Source organism: Chanos chanos, chromosome 15 (assembly GCF_902362185.1).
Source record: "Chanos chanos chromosome 15, fChaCha1.1, whole genome shotgun sequence".
Taxonomy (NCBI): domain Eukaryota; kingdom Metazoa; phylum Chordata; class Actinopteri; order Gonorynchiformes; family Chanidae; genus Chanos; species Chanos chanos.
This window is the reverse complement of record NC_044509.1, coordinates 20,093,604-20,107,758: the sequence shown is the minus strand read 5'-3', so window position 1 is coordinate 20,107,758 and position 14,155 is coordinate 20,093,604. Positions and strand designations below refer to the sequence as shown.

Below are 14,155 nucleotides of genomic sequence, written 5' to 3'. Positions count from 1 at the left end.
TCTGGACCCAGGAGCAGAATGAAGAGCTCAACCTCAGCTCGCTATTGGGGCGATGGGCAAACTGAAGGGGGTCTAGGGAGCCAGGCAGAGATGAGCAGACGAAGTCTTTGATGACTCTTTCAATGCGCTTCATCGCCGCAGAGGTCAGAGTTACAGGGCGGTCGTCATAATGTAATAACGGCACATAACGTAAGAAAAAAATGTAATAAAAACTCATAATGCAATAATGTAATGAAAATGTTGATTGCACAACGTAACATCTTTTTGCGCATGATGTAATACGTTATTATGTTATATGCCAGTGACTACAGTGAGTACCAGTTGTTATAGTGAATTATATAATAACTCACTTGACTGATTTTCTCAAGACTGAAATTCTCTGCCAGGAACAGTCAGGGCCTTTATATTGAGTTCAAGTTGTTTCTCACCGCATGTTTTCTGTTGCAGTGCTGAGAGGCCAGTAATCCCAAAGACACCATGAGTTGGAGTTTCCTTATGCAACTGTTGGACGAGATCGCCAACCACTCGACCTTTGTGGGCAAGATCTGGTTCACACTATTAATCGTCTTCCGTATCGTTCTGATAGCCGTGGGGGGTGAATCCATATACAACGACGAGCAGAGTGACTTTGTTTGCAATACGCTGCAACCTGGGTGTGAGAATGTTTGCTATGATGCCTTCGCTCCTCTATCCCAGGTCAGGTTCTGGGTCTTCCAGGTCATCATGATCACCACACCAACCATCATGTACTTGGGTTTTGCCATACACAAGATTGCACGTATGGAAGACGATGAGTACAGGCCACGGACCCGGAAAGGAATGCCCATGGCCAACTACGGGGCTGACCGTGATTACGAGGAGGCAGAGAACAGCAGGGAGGAAGATCCAGTGATCTCAGAGGAGATTGTGCCAGAGAAGGAAAAGGAGCCGGAGAAGCCCAGCAAGAAGCACAACGGTCGCCGACGTATCAAGCGGGATGGGCTGATGAAGGTGTACATTTTGCAGCTGCTCTCACGCGCGGCCTTCGAAGCGTCCTTCCTTTTTGGCCAGTACATCTTGTATGGCTTTGAAGTTGCACCTTCCTACCTCTGCACTCGCATTATTTATTTATTTTTTTGAAACTTGCTATAATTTTTTTTAAATGTTATAAATTATGTTATTATGTTATAAATTATGTTATTATTATGTTCTGCAGAAGTTGTCTTCATCCTAATAAACACTTTATAAAAAAGTATAATGCAAAAGTATAACACACAGTGAGTATGAGTTTTTATTACATTTTTTTCTTACTTTATGTGCCATTATTACATTATGACGACCGCCCTGTAACTCTGACCTCTGCGGCGATGAAGCGCTTTGAAAGAGTCATCAAAGACTTCGTCTGCTCATCTCTGCCTGGCTCCCTAGACCCCCTTCAGTTTGCCCATCGCCCCAATAGCGAGCTGAGGTTGAGCTCTTCATTCTGCTCCTGGGTCCAGAGCTTCCTGACTAACAGACCACAAGTGCTGAAGATTGGAAACTGCACCTCCAGCGCCCAAATCCTCAACACCGGCACCTCCCAAGGCTGTGTCCTGAGTCCTCTGCTCTACTCCCTTAACACTTATGACTGCCTAACCACACCCAGCTCCAACATCATTGTGAAATTCACAGCTGACCCCTTTTTGCCCTGTGGATCTGTATGCAGCCTTGCTATACATGCTCCTGCCCTGTCTGCGTTGCCTGGGAAAGGTCCTAGAGGACAGTCTATCTGCACTTTCCCAACCACAAAGTAAAAAAAGTAACTAATTAACGTTTACTCAAAGTAAATTTTAAATAAGTTACTTTTCACCTTTGTTTGAGTAGATTGTTACACAAGTGATTTTACTTATTTCACCATAGTAGCAATACTTGAGTAAAATAATGTAGTATTCTTTACAACATGCCATCTTAGACTATGCAGTAAACTGATAGTGCGCTAGAGTAAACGCTGCTGTTGACTGCATCTACTACTACAAGACTGTCTGCAACGAGGACTTGCAACTTTGGGATTTTGCACTACACATTTGAAAGAGGGGCTAGATGGCTTTGTTTGACTACCAAGCCACGTTAGATACTTGTTCAGCTCTCGTTTATTTACGTGTCCCCTGTGGGTTAATCATTTCCGATGCACCGACAGAAATACGAGTCGCAGATATATTTACGATTGCTTCATTTAAGCAGAATAAGATAAACGCTGTAGTTTAACCGTGCATTAACCTTAGCCATTACACTGATAAATATGGCATTAGCGAGCTTTGTGGGTAGCCTCATTAAGCAATGCATAGCGTTACAACCTGCTGTAAGCAATGTTGTCAGAAAATTTTGAGGGAGAAATGATAGGACCATTGTTTGTTTCCGCACTAGAACTGCCGCACTGTTCAATAAATAAACCTACAATCAAGTTTGTTGACAGCTTTACCTACGAGTAATGTATTTCAAGTGACAGTTATCAACTTACCGTGAACACAGATATGTCCGTCTTTGGCTACTCTACTTGGGTCAGCCGATTGTTGTCATTTGTTGTTTTCGCGCGTGATGCCAATAATGCAGTTGTAGTATGCCCTCTAGAGGACAAACTATGCAAAGACAAGATTCATAATATCTTAAGTCTCCGTTTCTTTTTTAATTGTCATGTGTCATGACATAGAGAAAATGGTATCACGGTAAGTTTTCACAGCTTTGAATTTCGCATCGCTCTTATCAGGTTGAATGGGCGCGAAATTCACACTGATATCGGGAAATTGGTGCGAATTCGCAGAAACATGCAAACTGAGGCGACGAATTTCCAACTTTATGCAAATGAGAACCACACTAGAACCAATCAGTTGAGCGTGTGAAGTGTTTTCTACATGACGTTCTATGGGCTACCATATTTGTTGGTTTAGGTTAGGGCTTCATTGAAGAGAGGCTAGTAGTATAGTTTGTGCTTTATTTTATTAAGAAAAGTGTAGTGCAGCTCCTCACTCCTCTGTCCTCACTCTCCCAACGGCCCTTTGAAAAGAGAAAATACATCAATCAACCATCGGCCAAATTTCAATTTAGATCACTCCCTCTTAGTACCTTCTTCACAGTCAAATCAGATATTTCAGGATAGCCTTAGGATTTTGGTGCTAAACATCAACATGAGCTGGAAAATGATACACAGTTTTTTCAAAGTCCAGATGATAATGTGGTGCTGATGTGCCAAAAGATAAGGTATTTCGTAAAGTATAACTGAATTATACACAAGATGCTCCGTGGGCTGCATATATATATGTGTGTATATATATATATATATATATATATATATATACACACATATATATATAATTATAATATACACACACACACACACACACACACATATGTGTGTATATATATATATGCGGTGTGTGTGCGTGTGTGTGTGTGTATTTCAGTGTATTGAAAGACTGTTGCATGGCACAATAAAAATCCCTAATTCATTCATTGGCTAGTCTGCAACTGAGTCCTAAGTTTTCCCTGACAGATTGTTTCTTGCCGAAAGAATTTATTTTACTGGACAAATCTGAAACTTACCTGTCACGTTTCAATAACAGTTATAAAGTTATATGTTATGAACGCAAATATAATACACATTTAATTTGACGCAAGAATGACATCAGATAAACTTTACAACTAACAATTAAGCAAAACAAAGTGATATTTATATGACTTTGATAGGCAATTGGCAGGTGATAAAAGGAGATGATGTCATGGCCAGTATTGTTATTATTCACAATAACATTTCTGAGACGTCGGGATTTGTAAGAGCTATAAATTAATACACATAATGTGCAGAAATGACGACAATAATTTAACAACCAAGAATCGCATTTGGACCGTGCGTAACTAATCATCATAAAACTCTGAGAGTTTGTGTAGACTATGGTAAGCTCTATTCTAATGTCATGACATTACATTATTTTAGAGCTGCAACAATAATTTACAATGTTCAAATGCAAATGTTTTGCAAAGATAAACGTATAATAAAATGGATTTTTGTTTCACGTACAGGGGCACAAGAGACGGCACGCTATCGGTCGAACAAACTGCTGGCAACCCTCGGGGTAGAGCGCGCGAGTGCAATATCATGAGAGAAACCTCAGGGCCCACATGTTATGCCGAGTACAACATTACAAGTCCATTGAGCAGTTTACTGTGTTTGATTGACACAGAAATGTGGGAAAAGATTCAGAAATACTCTGAAGCAGAAGCTGATCGAAATGATGAATCCCATTTCCAGAGACAAATGTCTCGACAAAAATTCCAAGATATCATGCGCTATCTGCACTTTGATGACAAGAATACAAGGGCTGCCCGCCTTGCGACAGATAAATTTGCCATGATATCTGAGATTTTCAATAAAGTATTGCTTCTACACACCCGGTGAGAACATAACTAGATGAACAACTGTTCCCTACCAAGTCGCGCTGTCATTTCACAGAGTAAATGGCCATTAAACTGAACAAATTTGCTATTAAATTCTGGGTGGCGGCCAACGTTGAAACAAAATACATGTTTAACGCAATTCCCTATCTAGGGAAAGATGACAGTAGGCCGGCAGTAGGCTGAATTTCTTCATCCCCTTGGCACTGGAAAACAATCTTTTGGTCTACATTGAAGGGAACTTCTGAGCTGGTCAGCTGACCAAGTGATTCATGACGCGGTCGTTGGGAGGGGGTTGGGATCACACCTAATCTATTGTCCTTGGCTGTCGGTCGAATATCCCTCTACTTGAAATGGGTAACTTGATTGTTAATTGTTAACTTGATAAATGTACCACAAGTGCTTCTTTAATGTTATGTTAATTCTCTCTGAAACAATCCTGCTCTACCTCACCCTTCCTCATAGTAGTGATCTATCGGCCCCCTGGGCCCTATAGTCAATTTCTCGATGATTTCGCTGAATTGATCTCTAGCATTATAACTACGGTGGATAAAATCCTTATAATGGGGGATTTTAATATCCACATCAATGACAGCTCTGATTCTCTTAATAAAGCATTTACATTTATTTTAGACACTTTTGGCTTCAACCAATACGTCTGCGAGCCCACTCATTCCAATGGCAACACCTTAGATCTTATTCTAGCTCGCGGCCTAACCGTCTCTCATGTGGTTGTTTCTCCCTATTCCGCTGCCTTATCTGACCATTCTCTTGTTACCTTCCAGGTCACGCTCCCCTCTCCTCCTGTAGTCTCTACCGTGGTTCGACGCTGCCGCCGCATTAATGCTTCCACCACTGCCGCGCTCGCTAACTTACTTCCTGCTTCCCTCAGCTCTCTCGATGATCAACAAGGGTCTTTGAACGATCTGACAGATAGTATAAACTGTAACCTCTGCAATGCTTTAGATACGGTAGCACCATTAACGCTAAAAAATAGGCGTAAATATATAACACCCTGGTTTAATAACGATACAGGTGTATTGAAGCAAGCGTGCAGAAGATTTGAACGAAACTGGCGCGCCACTAAACTAGAGGTCTTCCGCCTCGCCTGGCATGATAGCTTAATAACCTATAAATGCGCCTATTACTCAAGAATAATTAATCTCAATAAAAACAACCCGAGATTTCTATTTGATACGGTATCAAAATTGACCCAGAATCACTCCCCTCAATCCAGTTCTATTACCGCATGCGACTTTGTCAATTTTTTCTCACAAAAAATAGACTTAATCCGTTGTGATATTCAAAACAGTCAACAAAATCAATGCGCCGGTATACTCCCCATTGCTGCCCCAGAGCCTAATCAGGATGTGCACACTCTAACCCAATTTGAGCCTATCTCCCTAGACGCGCTCTCCAAACTGGTGCACTCTGCTAAACCAGCCTCTTCCCTGCTCGATCCCCTACCTCCTAAACTCTACGTAGAACGTTTCTCGATCCTCGGCCCTGCAATCCTCAACCTTTTAAATTTGTCAATTAAGTCGGGCGTTCTACCCTCTGCTTTTAAAACAGCCGTGATTAGCCCCCTACTTAAAAGACCTAACCTCGACCCAGAAAGCTTGAATAATTATAGACCAATCTCTAATCTCCCGTTTCTTTCTAAAATACTCGAAAAAATTGTCGCTGCGCAACTCATCGCATATATGTCCTCCAACAGCCTCTTTGAAGTGTTTCAGTCAGGCTGTAGGCGTTTTCATTCCACTGAAACCGCATTAACTAAAGTGACTAATGATGTATTACTAGCCATGGATGCTGGTGATACCTCAATACTTATTCTTCTCGATCTGAGTGCAGCATTCGACACAGTCGATCACACCATATTGTTAAAGCGCCTGGAAAATCAAATTGGCATCCGTGGCCTGGTGCTCTCCTGGTTACAATCTTATCTCTCAGGGAGAAAGCAGTGTGTCCACTACAATAATGTGACATCTGAGTATCGAGAGCTTAACTGTGGTGTCCCTCAGGGGGCGGTCCTTGGCCCTCTCCTTTTCTCTATCTACATGCTCCCTCTTGGAGACATTATTCGTAGCTATCACATTAACTTCCACTGTTATGCTGATGATACTCAGATCTACTTACCAATCAAGCACAGTGACCGCTCTGAATTGGCTAACCTTGAGGCGTGTCTCTGTGCCATTAAAAATTGGATGTCCTCAAACTTCCTGATGCTTAACGCAGGTAAGACAGAAATGCTAGTCATTGGACCCCCTGCGCATAAGCATCTTTTTAATAATCTTAAATTAAAATTTGACAACTGCATTCTCTCGCAAAATTCTACAGCTAAAAACCTTGGTGTGATCTTTGACTCTAGTCTCTCGCTTGTCACTCATATCAAGAATACTACCAAAACGGCCTTTTATCATCTCCGCAAAATCGCCAAAATTAGGCCCCTACTATGTTTAGCTGATGCAGAAACCATTGTCCATGCATTTGTCACGTCTCGCCTCGACTACTGTAACGTTCTGTACTCTGGTTTGCCCACCTCTAGCACCAGAAGTCTTCAGCTTGTCCAGAATGCTGCTGCCAGAATCTTGACCCGAACTAGGAAGTTCGATCACATCACTCCCGTCCTGGCTTCCCTTCACTGGCTCCCAATTCACATGAGGGCTGATTTTAAAGTCCTCCTATTAACATTTAAAATTCTCCATGGGCTTGCACCAGCCTATCTTTCTGATTTAATTACACTCTACGCCCCCCCCCCCCCCCCCCCACCCCACGCTCTCAGGCTGCTAAATTATTAGTTGTTCCAAAAGTTAAAAAGAAGTCTGCTGGTCATCGCGCCTTTACCTACCGCGCACCCTTTCTCTGGAACAGCCTACCTATAGATATTAAAGAGGTAAACTGTCTTGCTACCTTTAAAACCAAACTTAAGACTCACTTATTCTCCGTGTCGTATGATAGCATAATCTCAAACTAATCTTCCGGTAAAGCTCAGTCTCTGCTGTAGTCTCTCCTGGCATAGTTTAGCCTAGTAGCTGCCGGCTTAGATACCTCTCATCTTCTCTCTCTCCTCCCTCTCCTCTGCTCTTATCTTAACCTGGTCAGTTTCTGTCATTAACCTGCTCTCCTCTCTTTGTGTGAGTGGTCGATGCCTGCGCCTCCTTCCTGGATATGGCACCTTCCCCTGGCCGGCTGAATGACTTTGTGCCCTGCTGTCCCTCGCCCTGCTCCCCCCGCGTGGCCCTGCTCCTCCTGCGCCCTCCTCAGCTACTACTCTCGCAACTTTCAATACAAAATTATCTATAAAATTATTTTTCTTATTTCATCTGTTAAGTGCCGCTACTCCAATAATGCTGTCCTTCCCTCCCTCATCTCCTGCATGGCTGTGGCTCATCTGTTGAGCATGAGTGTCTGGTTGAATGTGGCTACTTTCTCTTAGGTGTGCCCCCACCCCCCCCCCCCCACCCTCCATGTCATCCCTCTTCACTGTCATCCCGATGGCTGCTCCCGCTTCGTGTCCTCCTGCGCTGCTACAGCTGTGCCGTCCACCCCAACTGAGCCCCATGCTGTCTTGTCCTTCCTCATACTACCTACTAGTTGTGTTTTCATTTATTATCACTGTGTTGTTTTGTAAATTGCCCTCTGGGCTGGCACCTACTGCACGCCTGGCTGGCCTAGAAGGGGTCTCCTCTCTTTGTGGTCCTTCTCAAGATTTCTCCTATTTTTCCCTAACGTCTGGGTTTTTTGAGGAGTTTTTTCTTGCCCGCTATGAGGATCAAGTCAGGGGGTGCCACCCTGCTCTGTTCTGTTGTAATCCTGTGGGCATGTAAAGCCCTTTGAGACTGTAAACAGTGATACTGGGCTCTAAATAAACTTAAACTTGAACTTGAAACTTGAAACTTAATTCACCATATGGCATTAAGATTTTAAAAGCGAATAAGTATTCGTGATTTTACGACATAAAAATATCACATTATCCTCAAGACATAAGAAACATTATTTTTTTCACAGTAGTTGAGGGGAGTTGCAGGGGAATTAGGCATAGTTGCGGGGGAGATGACAGATTTTGGTGGTGAATGGAAAAGATAGCGATCGTGTTCAGAGCATAGAAAACCTACTGGTACAAGATCGTAGCTTTCATCAGTATACATAAGGGGCTGGATATACTTTGTCATTGTCATAATGATATTGTCAGGTCCAAGATGAGCCTGTCTGTCCATCTCTTCACAGTGATGGAAAAACTGCAGATTTTAACCTTGAAATTTCTGAAGAACTTGGCTTTGTTTTATTTAAAAATGCAGGCCAAACTACTTTTGCCAGGCACAACAATACAGTGCATTATTGATGAGTTTCAGGAGGTCCATAGAAGTGGAATGAAGCAGGTGTTCAGAGAAGTAGAGCAGAAACTGACAGGGTTAAACATTCCCACAGATGAAAAACAGAAGATAGTTAAAGAATTTGAACAAATTCTTTTAACTATTCCCAATGAAGGTGCTTTAAGATCAGACAGAACCAGAAAAACATATTTCAGAGAAAATTTTGATCATGTTGCACCTGCTCATATGTACCTAGGAACAGATAACAGTGGTAAAGAACGCTTTTGTCAGTATGTCCCTCCAAAGGACACACTTTCTGCTTTGTCTAGGCAGTCCACTGTGAGAGACCAGCATTCACAATCAAAAATACATGTCCACAGGGATATGATTTTAAATGATGTCAATGCAGGCAGATACTCCAAACAAAATGTCATATTACAGGCAGTTATTCTGTACTAGGATTCATTTGAAGTGACAAATCCCCTAGGTTCTGACAAAAAGAAACATAAAATCATGGCCATGTACATGACACTAGAGGAAATATTGCCACATAATCGATCGACTGTTGACCCAACCCAACTTGTTTTGCTTTGCAGAGAGCAGGAGTTCAAGTCTTTTGGTCAAGACAAAGTATTTGCCTGCCTTATTGCTGACCTAAAAGACTCAGAGGACTCAGGCTTTCAGTTGGAGGACGGCAGCAACCTTAAGGCTTCACTGATTGCCATATGTGGTGATAATCTTGGTTCCCACTGTATTGGTGGATTTACAGAAAATTTCAGCAGTAGCAAAAACTTTTGTAGGTACTGCTTGATTGACAATGATATAATAGATGGAATCAAGTTTGATTCAACTTTCAACTCACTGAAGTCTTTTCATGTCTGCACTGGCCTTCCTCCATGTCTTGGGCATGATCTTTTTGAGGGAGTAGGGGCAAATGATTTGGCCCTCTACACTGAATATTTGGTAAAAGTTGAAAAGCATTTCGCCTATGACCGGATAAATCGGGCAATCTCTCAGACAAAACTTCTAGGCAATGATTCAAACAATCAACCATGTGAGATAAAGGAAAATACTGAAAAGCTCAGTGGTTCAGCAGTGCAGAATTGGTGCCTCTTATGGCTTTTACCAGTCTATGTCAGCAGGTGGATCAAGCATCCTATTGAAAGTGAGGTTTGGCTGTTGTGCCTTAAACTAAAGGAAATAGTTATCCGGACCTAATCCTTAAATTTGGACCACTGATACGCTTGTGGACACTGAGGTTTGAGAGCAAGCCCTCCTATTTCAAGGAGTGTGCCAGGAAACTTCACAATTTTTACACTTAAGTAAAACTCTGGCAGAAAGACACCAGCTTCTTCAGTCATACCTAGGTAGTGGTCAGTTATTTCCGCCTCCCATCCAGGTTGCTGGCGAAGCAAATGACATTGATGAACAGTCATTCAACAGGGAAATAGAGTCTGTTAAAGACATCTGATATTGATAAACACAAAACTTCAGAGGTTTCAGCGGCGACATATAAAGGGACCAAGCACACCAAAGGCCTTGTTGTTGTTCTAGAGCACATAAGCCAGCTAACAGCACTGGCATAGGATCCCTGGCTTTCACCCCAGGTGACCTGGGTTTGACCCTGGTATGGGGAGTGCATTTTGCCCTTGTGATGAACTGGTGACCTGTCAATGGGAAGGCCATGACAGACGTACAACCCAGACACAGCAATTTCCTCATTTTTTCCTCTTAAATGATTAAATCAGATTAAATTGTCATTTTCCTCAATCTACCCATCATGCTAGCTGAGGGAGGGAGGGAGGTCATCAATCATTGGGAGTCCAACAATCACTTTGATTGACAGTTTGACAGAAAGTATAGGATATATACTACTGATAGCTTTAATCTGATATATATTACTCCTTTTTTTGGGGAATGGTAAATAAACAGCTTTTGCAATGTGGCTATACCAGCAATTGGGCTGGTGAGGCAAAGTGTACACCTTCACTCTTATTTTTTTTTCTTCTTTTTTTTTTATATACTTTATTAATCCCAGTGGGAAGTTCAACCTCTGCAACCCACCTGATGATTTAAATACTTCAACACTTAGACACACCATCTTTTTAGGGATTCATCTTGGATTGATGTAGCTTTTAATCTGTAAAGTTACAAACTTCTACATTGAGAGGTCAGGGGCAAAAAAATAAAAATAAATCAAAGACCTCATTTTCTTCTTTTCTGTGATGATAAGCAGAACATTGTATCATGCATTTCTTAGAAAACATACAAGAAAGTGGGGCTACCTTTTCCCTCACCAGCCCAATTGCTGGTATAGCCACATTGTAAAAGCTGTTTATTTACCATTCCCCAAATTAAAAAAAAAGCATTTACCTTTTCTTTCTTCTTTTGATCCGTGGTAAACAACTGAATTCTTTTTAAGTGCACATCACAATAATCACCATAGTTACCGGCCCCCATACGCATTACAGGGCTCTGCTAAGAGTGTATGGTGTTTTAAGCATCTGAAGTTGTACCCATGCATTTGACAGATAATGATTGAGTTGTAAAAGCCCCCCCCTCTCCTCTCTCTGTCCTCCCTGTGTTTCAGTAGCAGTACCCCCCTCCCACAGCAGGTCCTGCTGGAATCTGATCAATATTTCATGACGTATCTTCATTAAGAAGCACTCAGGCCAAACATGAGGCAGCCAATGGTTCAGGTGAATGCATGAGGGATGTGCTCTCTTTCAATCAGGCAGTAATTAAAAGTTACAAGTTAAGGTGATGTCAACAATGACCTTGTCTTTTCTTTTTCTTCAGACATTTACAATATCAACACTTTGCAGTGGCGACACGGTCAGCCCAGTCCCAGCAGAAACTCAAGCCCATACCAGCCAGTAGTACAACAAAAACAAAAAGTGGATCTGAGGAATGGGAGGGGGAATACGCCCTGCATGGAGTGGACGGGAAGGGGGCCCAAGTTAACCGCGCGAAGGTGGTGGTGGTGCTGTTGGGTTCGTCCTCTTTGTGCTTCTCCACGCTGCTGAGCAGGTGCTCCGACTCCCAGAATACCTCGGCAGGACGACGAGTTCTCTCAGCTGTGCATGTAGCCACCGCCGACATAAAACTGATCTGGCTGAGTGTTGGCTGAGTGTCGGTGTGATGACAGCGACAGAAGACCCAAGTGCAGAGCTCTGGTACTTTAATAAATCAGTTCAACAAATCCAAATCGGAATCCTCAGTGTCATGACTGTGGAGTGTCATTTCTTTTTTGGCCATAGGGGTCCTCAGCCTTTTTGTTTTGTCACATGTTCAGTTTCCCTGTTCTTCATTATTGATGTATGTGTATCACCTGTGTCTTGTCTTGGCTGTCTATTTAAACCATGGTCTTTTGTTCACCCGTTGCTTAGTCTTTGAGCCGTTTTCTCTGTGATTGTGTGTTCTTGAGTCCTGGGGGGTATTTCAGAGAGCGGGCTTAGTGAAAACTCTGAGTTTGTTAACCCTGAGATGAAGGAAACTCTGGGTTTTCTGTTCCAGAAAGCGAGGTAACTCAAGCTCTGGCTCAGTTACCGTGGTAACTGACTCTGTGAACCTGACCCTGAGTTTCTCCCTAGCTCCACCCTCCGGCTGAACCTGAAGCAGCTGTCAAACATGGCGTCTCCTTTCGTCGCTAACCCCATCGGTGTTGAAGCCAAATTAATTCACATAGCCTTATGTTGGAGCCAAAATTTGATGTTATTTATTTTGATAAATTGAATGTTTCATTTGTTTTGCATGGTTAAAGACATTTATTTTGATTTTGGATGTTTTATCTACCTAACCAATATGGAGGTGCAAAAGGACACGCCCATGCGTTCAGACAGGTGACTGCAGCACCTGCTCTGTTAAGCTTTTTAATTTAGAATAGAACTCGTGTCGGGGAAGGAGGCAGCCATACGGTTTTTGACCGCAGCGAGCGCGACCATTTTGCAATTTCAACAAACAACAAAGCCTCAAACAACCCATGCACCTCCATCTGGCACGGTAGGAATGTTATCATAATCGGATTAATTATCACCTCATCAAAAAACAATAAACCAGACCAAACATCAATAACTCGGCCGTGCATCATTTCAAGATACGCGCTGTTGCGCGTCAACCTAGGCTCAATTTAGATCGCTCTTTCAATTGTCAAAAACCTCGGCATGCAGTGTATGATCACTTGTTTAAAGAGCGTAAAGGAATGGACTGCAAGAAATCATGTTATGATTGTTCGTTTTGAGGGCTGTTCATCTCACTTTTAGTAACCTACAGCAACCTGCTGAGTACCTTTCACCCAAGCGCTTATTGGATGCGTTTCTTTGAAACGCTGGCGTCATTTCATTGTAAAATTTGAGTTCTCAAGCATCAGCGATGTTCGACATCGAATGAATTTTGTTCTCGATTCTGATGGTATCAAACAAATATGCTATCTTTGCTGTAAATGAGTTAAAATATTTGAAATATTTTGAATTGTTTGTTGGAAACGAGTGAAAACAATAAAAATGCAGGAAGTGCGAAGTTTGGAGGGTGATATTGACGCTGCCTTTAATGACAGGCTGAAACAGCTCAAAGGATCAAGAAGTGCCAAAATGGGTGTATTAACCAGAAAGAAAAATGAGATTACAGAATTAATGGAGGGTGCATGTAATGTGGAAATGGTTAAAACTAAAATGGAAAATGAGTTCAGCAAAGCATACAAAGAATTGATTGAATTAAATGATTCTGTGAAAACTTTATTGTCTGAGGAAGAAGTTAAAAAGGATCAAAGTGAGTGGTATGCTCCTAAAATCAGAAGTATGGATGAATTTGTAAAAGCGGTATCACAATGGGTTGATCAAAATGTAAAAGTGACTGACAATTGTTGATGATGATATTGTGCCTAAGGATAGCATCTCCAATGTGCAATCTCAGCGTTCATCAACGTCGTCTAAATCATCTGTAGCATCTCTAAAAATGCAATTGGAAAGTCAACAGGCCGAATTAACAGCAAAGGCTATGGGGCTTAAAAGGAAGCAACAGCTTGAGAGAAGAGAGGCTCAAATCAGAGCCGAGAGAGAAGAGCTTGAGTTGGAAACTCAGTTAGCTGCAAATACAGCAAAACTAAGTATTTTAAAGGAATTTGAGATGTCACAGATTGTGTCTGAAAAAATGGATCAAATGAATGAATACTTGGAAACTGAATTGGCTCAGCAGTCATTTCAGCAGGACATGGATGACAGACATGATGACTATGAAGAGAATGAGATGACACAGGTATACACACAGGCCGTGGCCTTTTTGGACAGTACTGCTGTGGACGCTGTTTCTCATATGCTGACTGCTCAAAAGGAAACTGAGAAAACTGTAACAGATGGAGCGTTTAAAACAACAGCTACATCCGTGCGCAAAAGGACAATACAACCGGATCAGATACAATACACTCCGCTAGATACTAA

General features: G+C 42.1%; 1 protein-coding gene across 1 annotated transcript; it reads left to right on the top strand.

Annotated features, from left to right (window-relative positions):
- Positions 1–477: 477 nt before the first annotated feature.
- LOC115828365 (gap junction gamma-1 protein-like) lies at positions 478–1,119 on the top strand. Its single transcript, XM_030792322.1, has one exon. It carries the CDS (start codon positions 478–480, stop codon positions 1,117–1,119), a length of 642 nt encoding a protein of 213 aa, XP_030648182.1.
- The last annotated feature ends 13,036 nt before the right edge of the window (positions 1,120–14,155 follow it).

Bases quoted from the DNA above. Each gene is read 5' to 3' on its own strand.
- LOC115828365 (XM_030792322.1), top strand. From the start codon at position 478: ATGAGTTGGAGTTTCCTTATGCAACTGTTGGACGAGATCGCCAACCAC.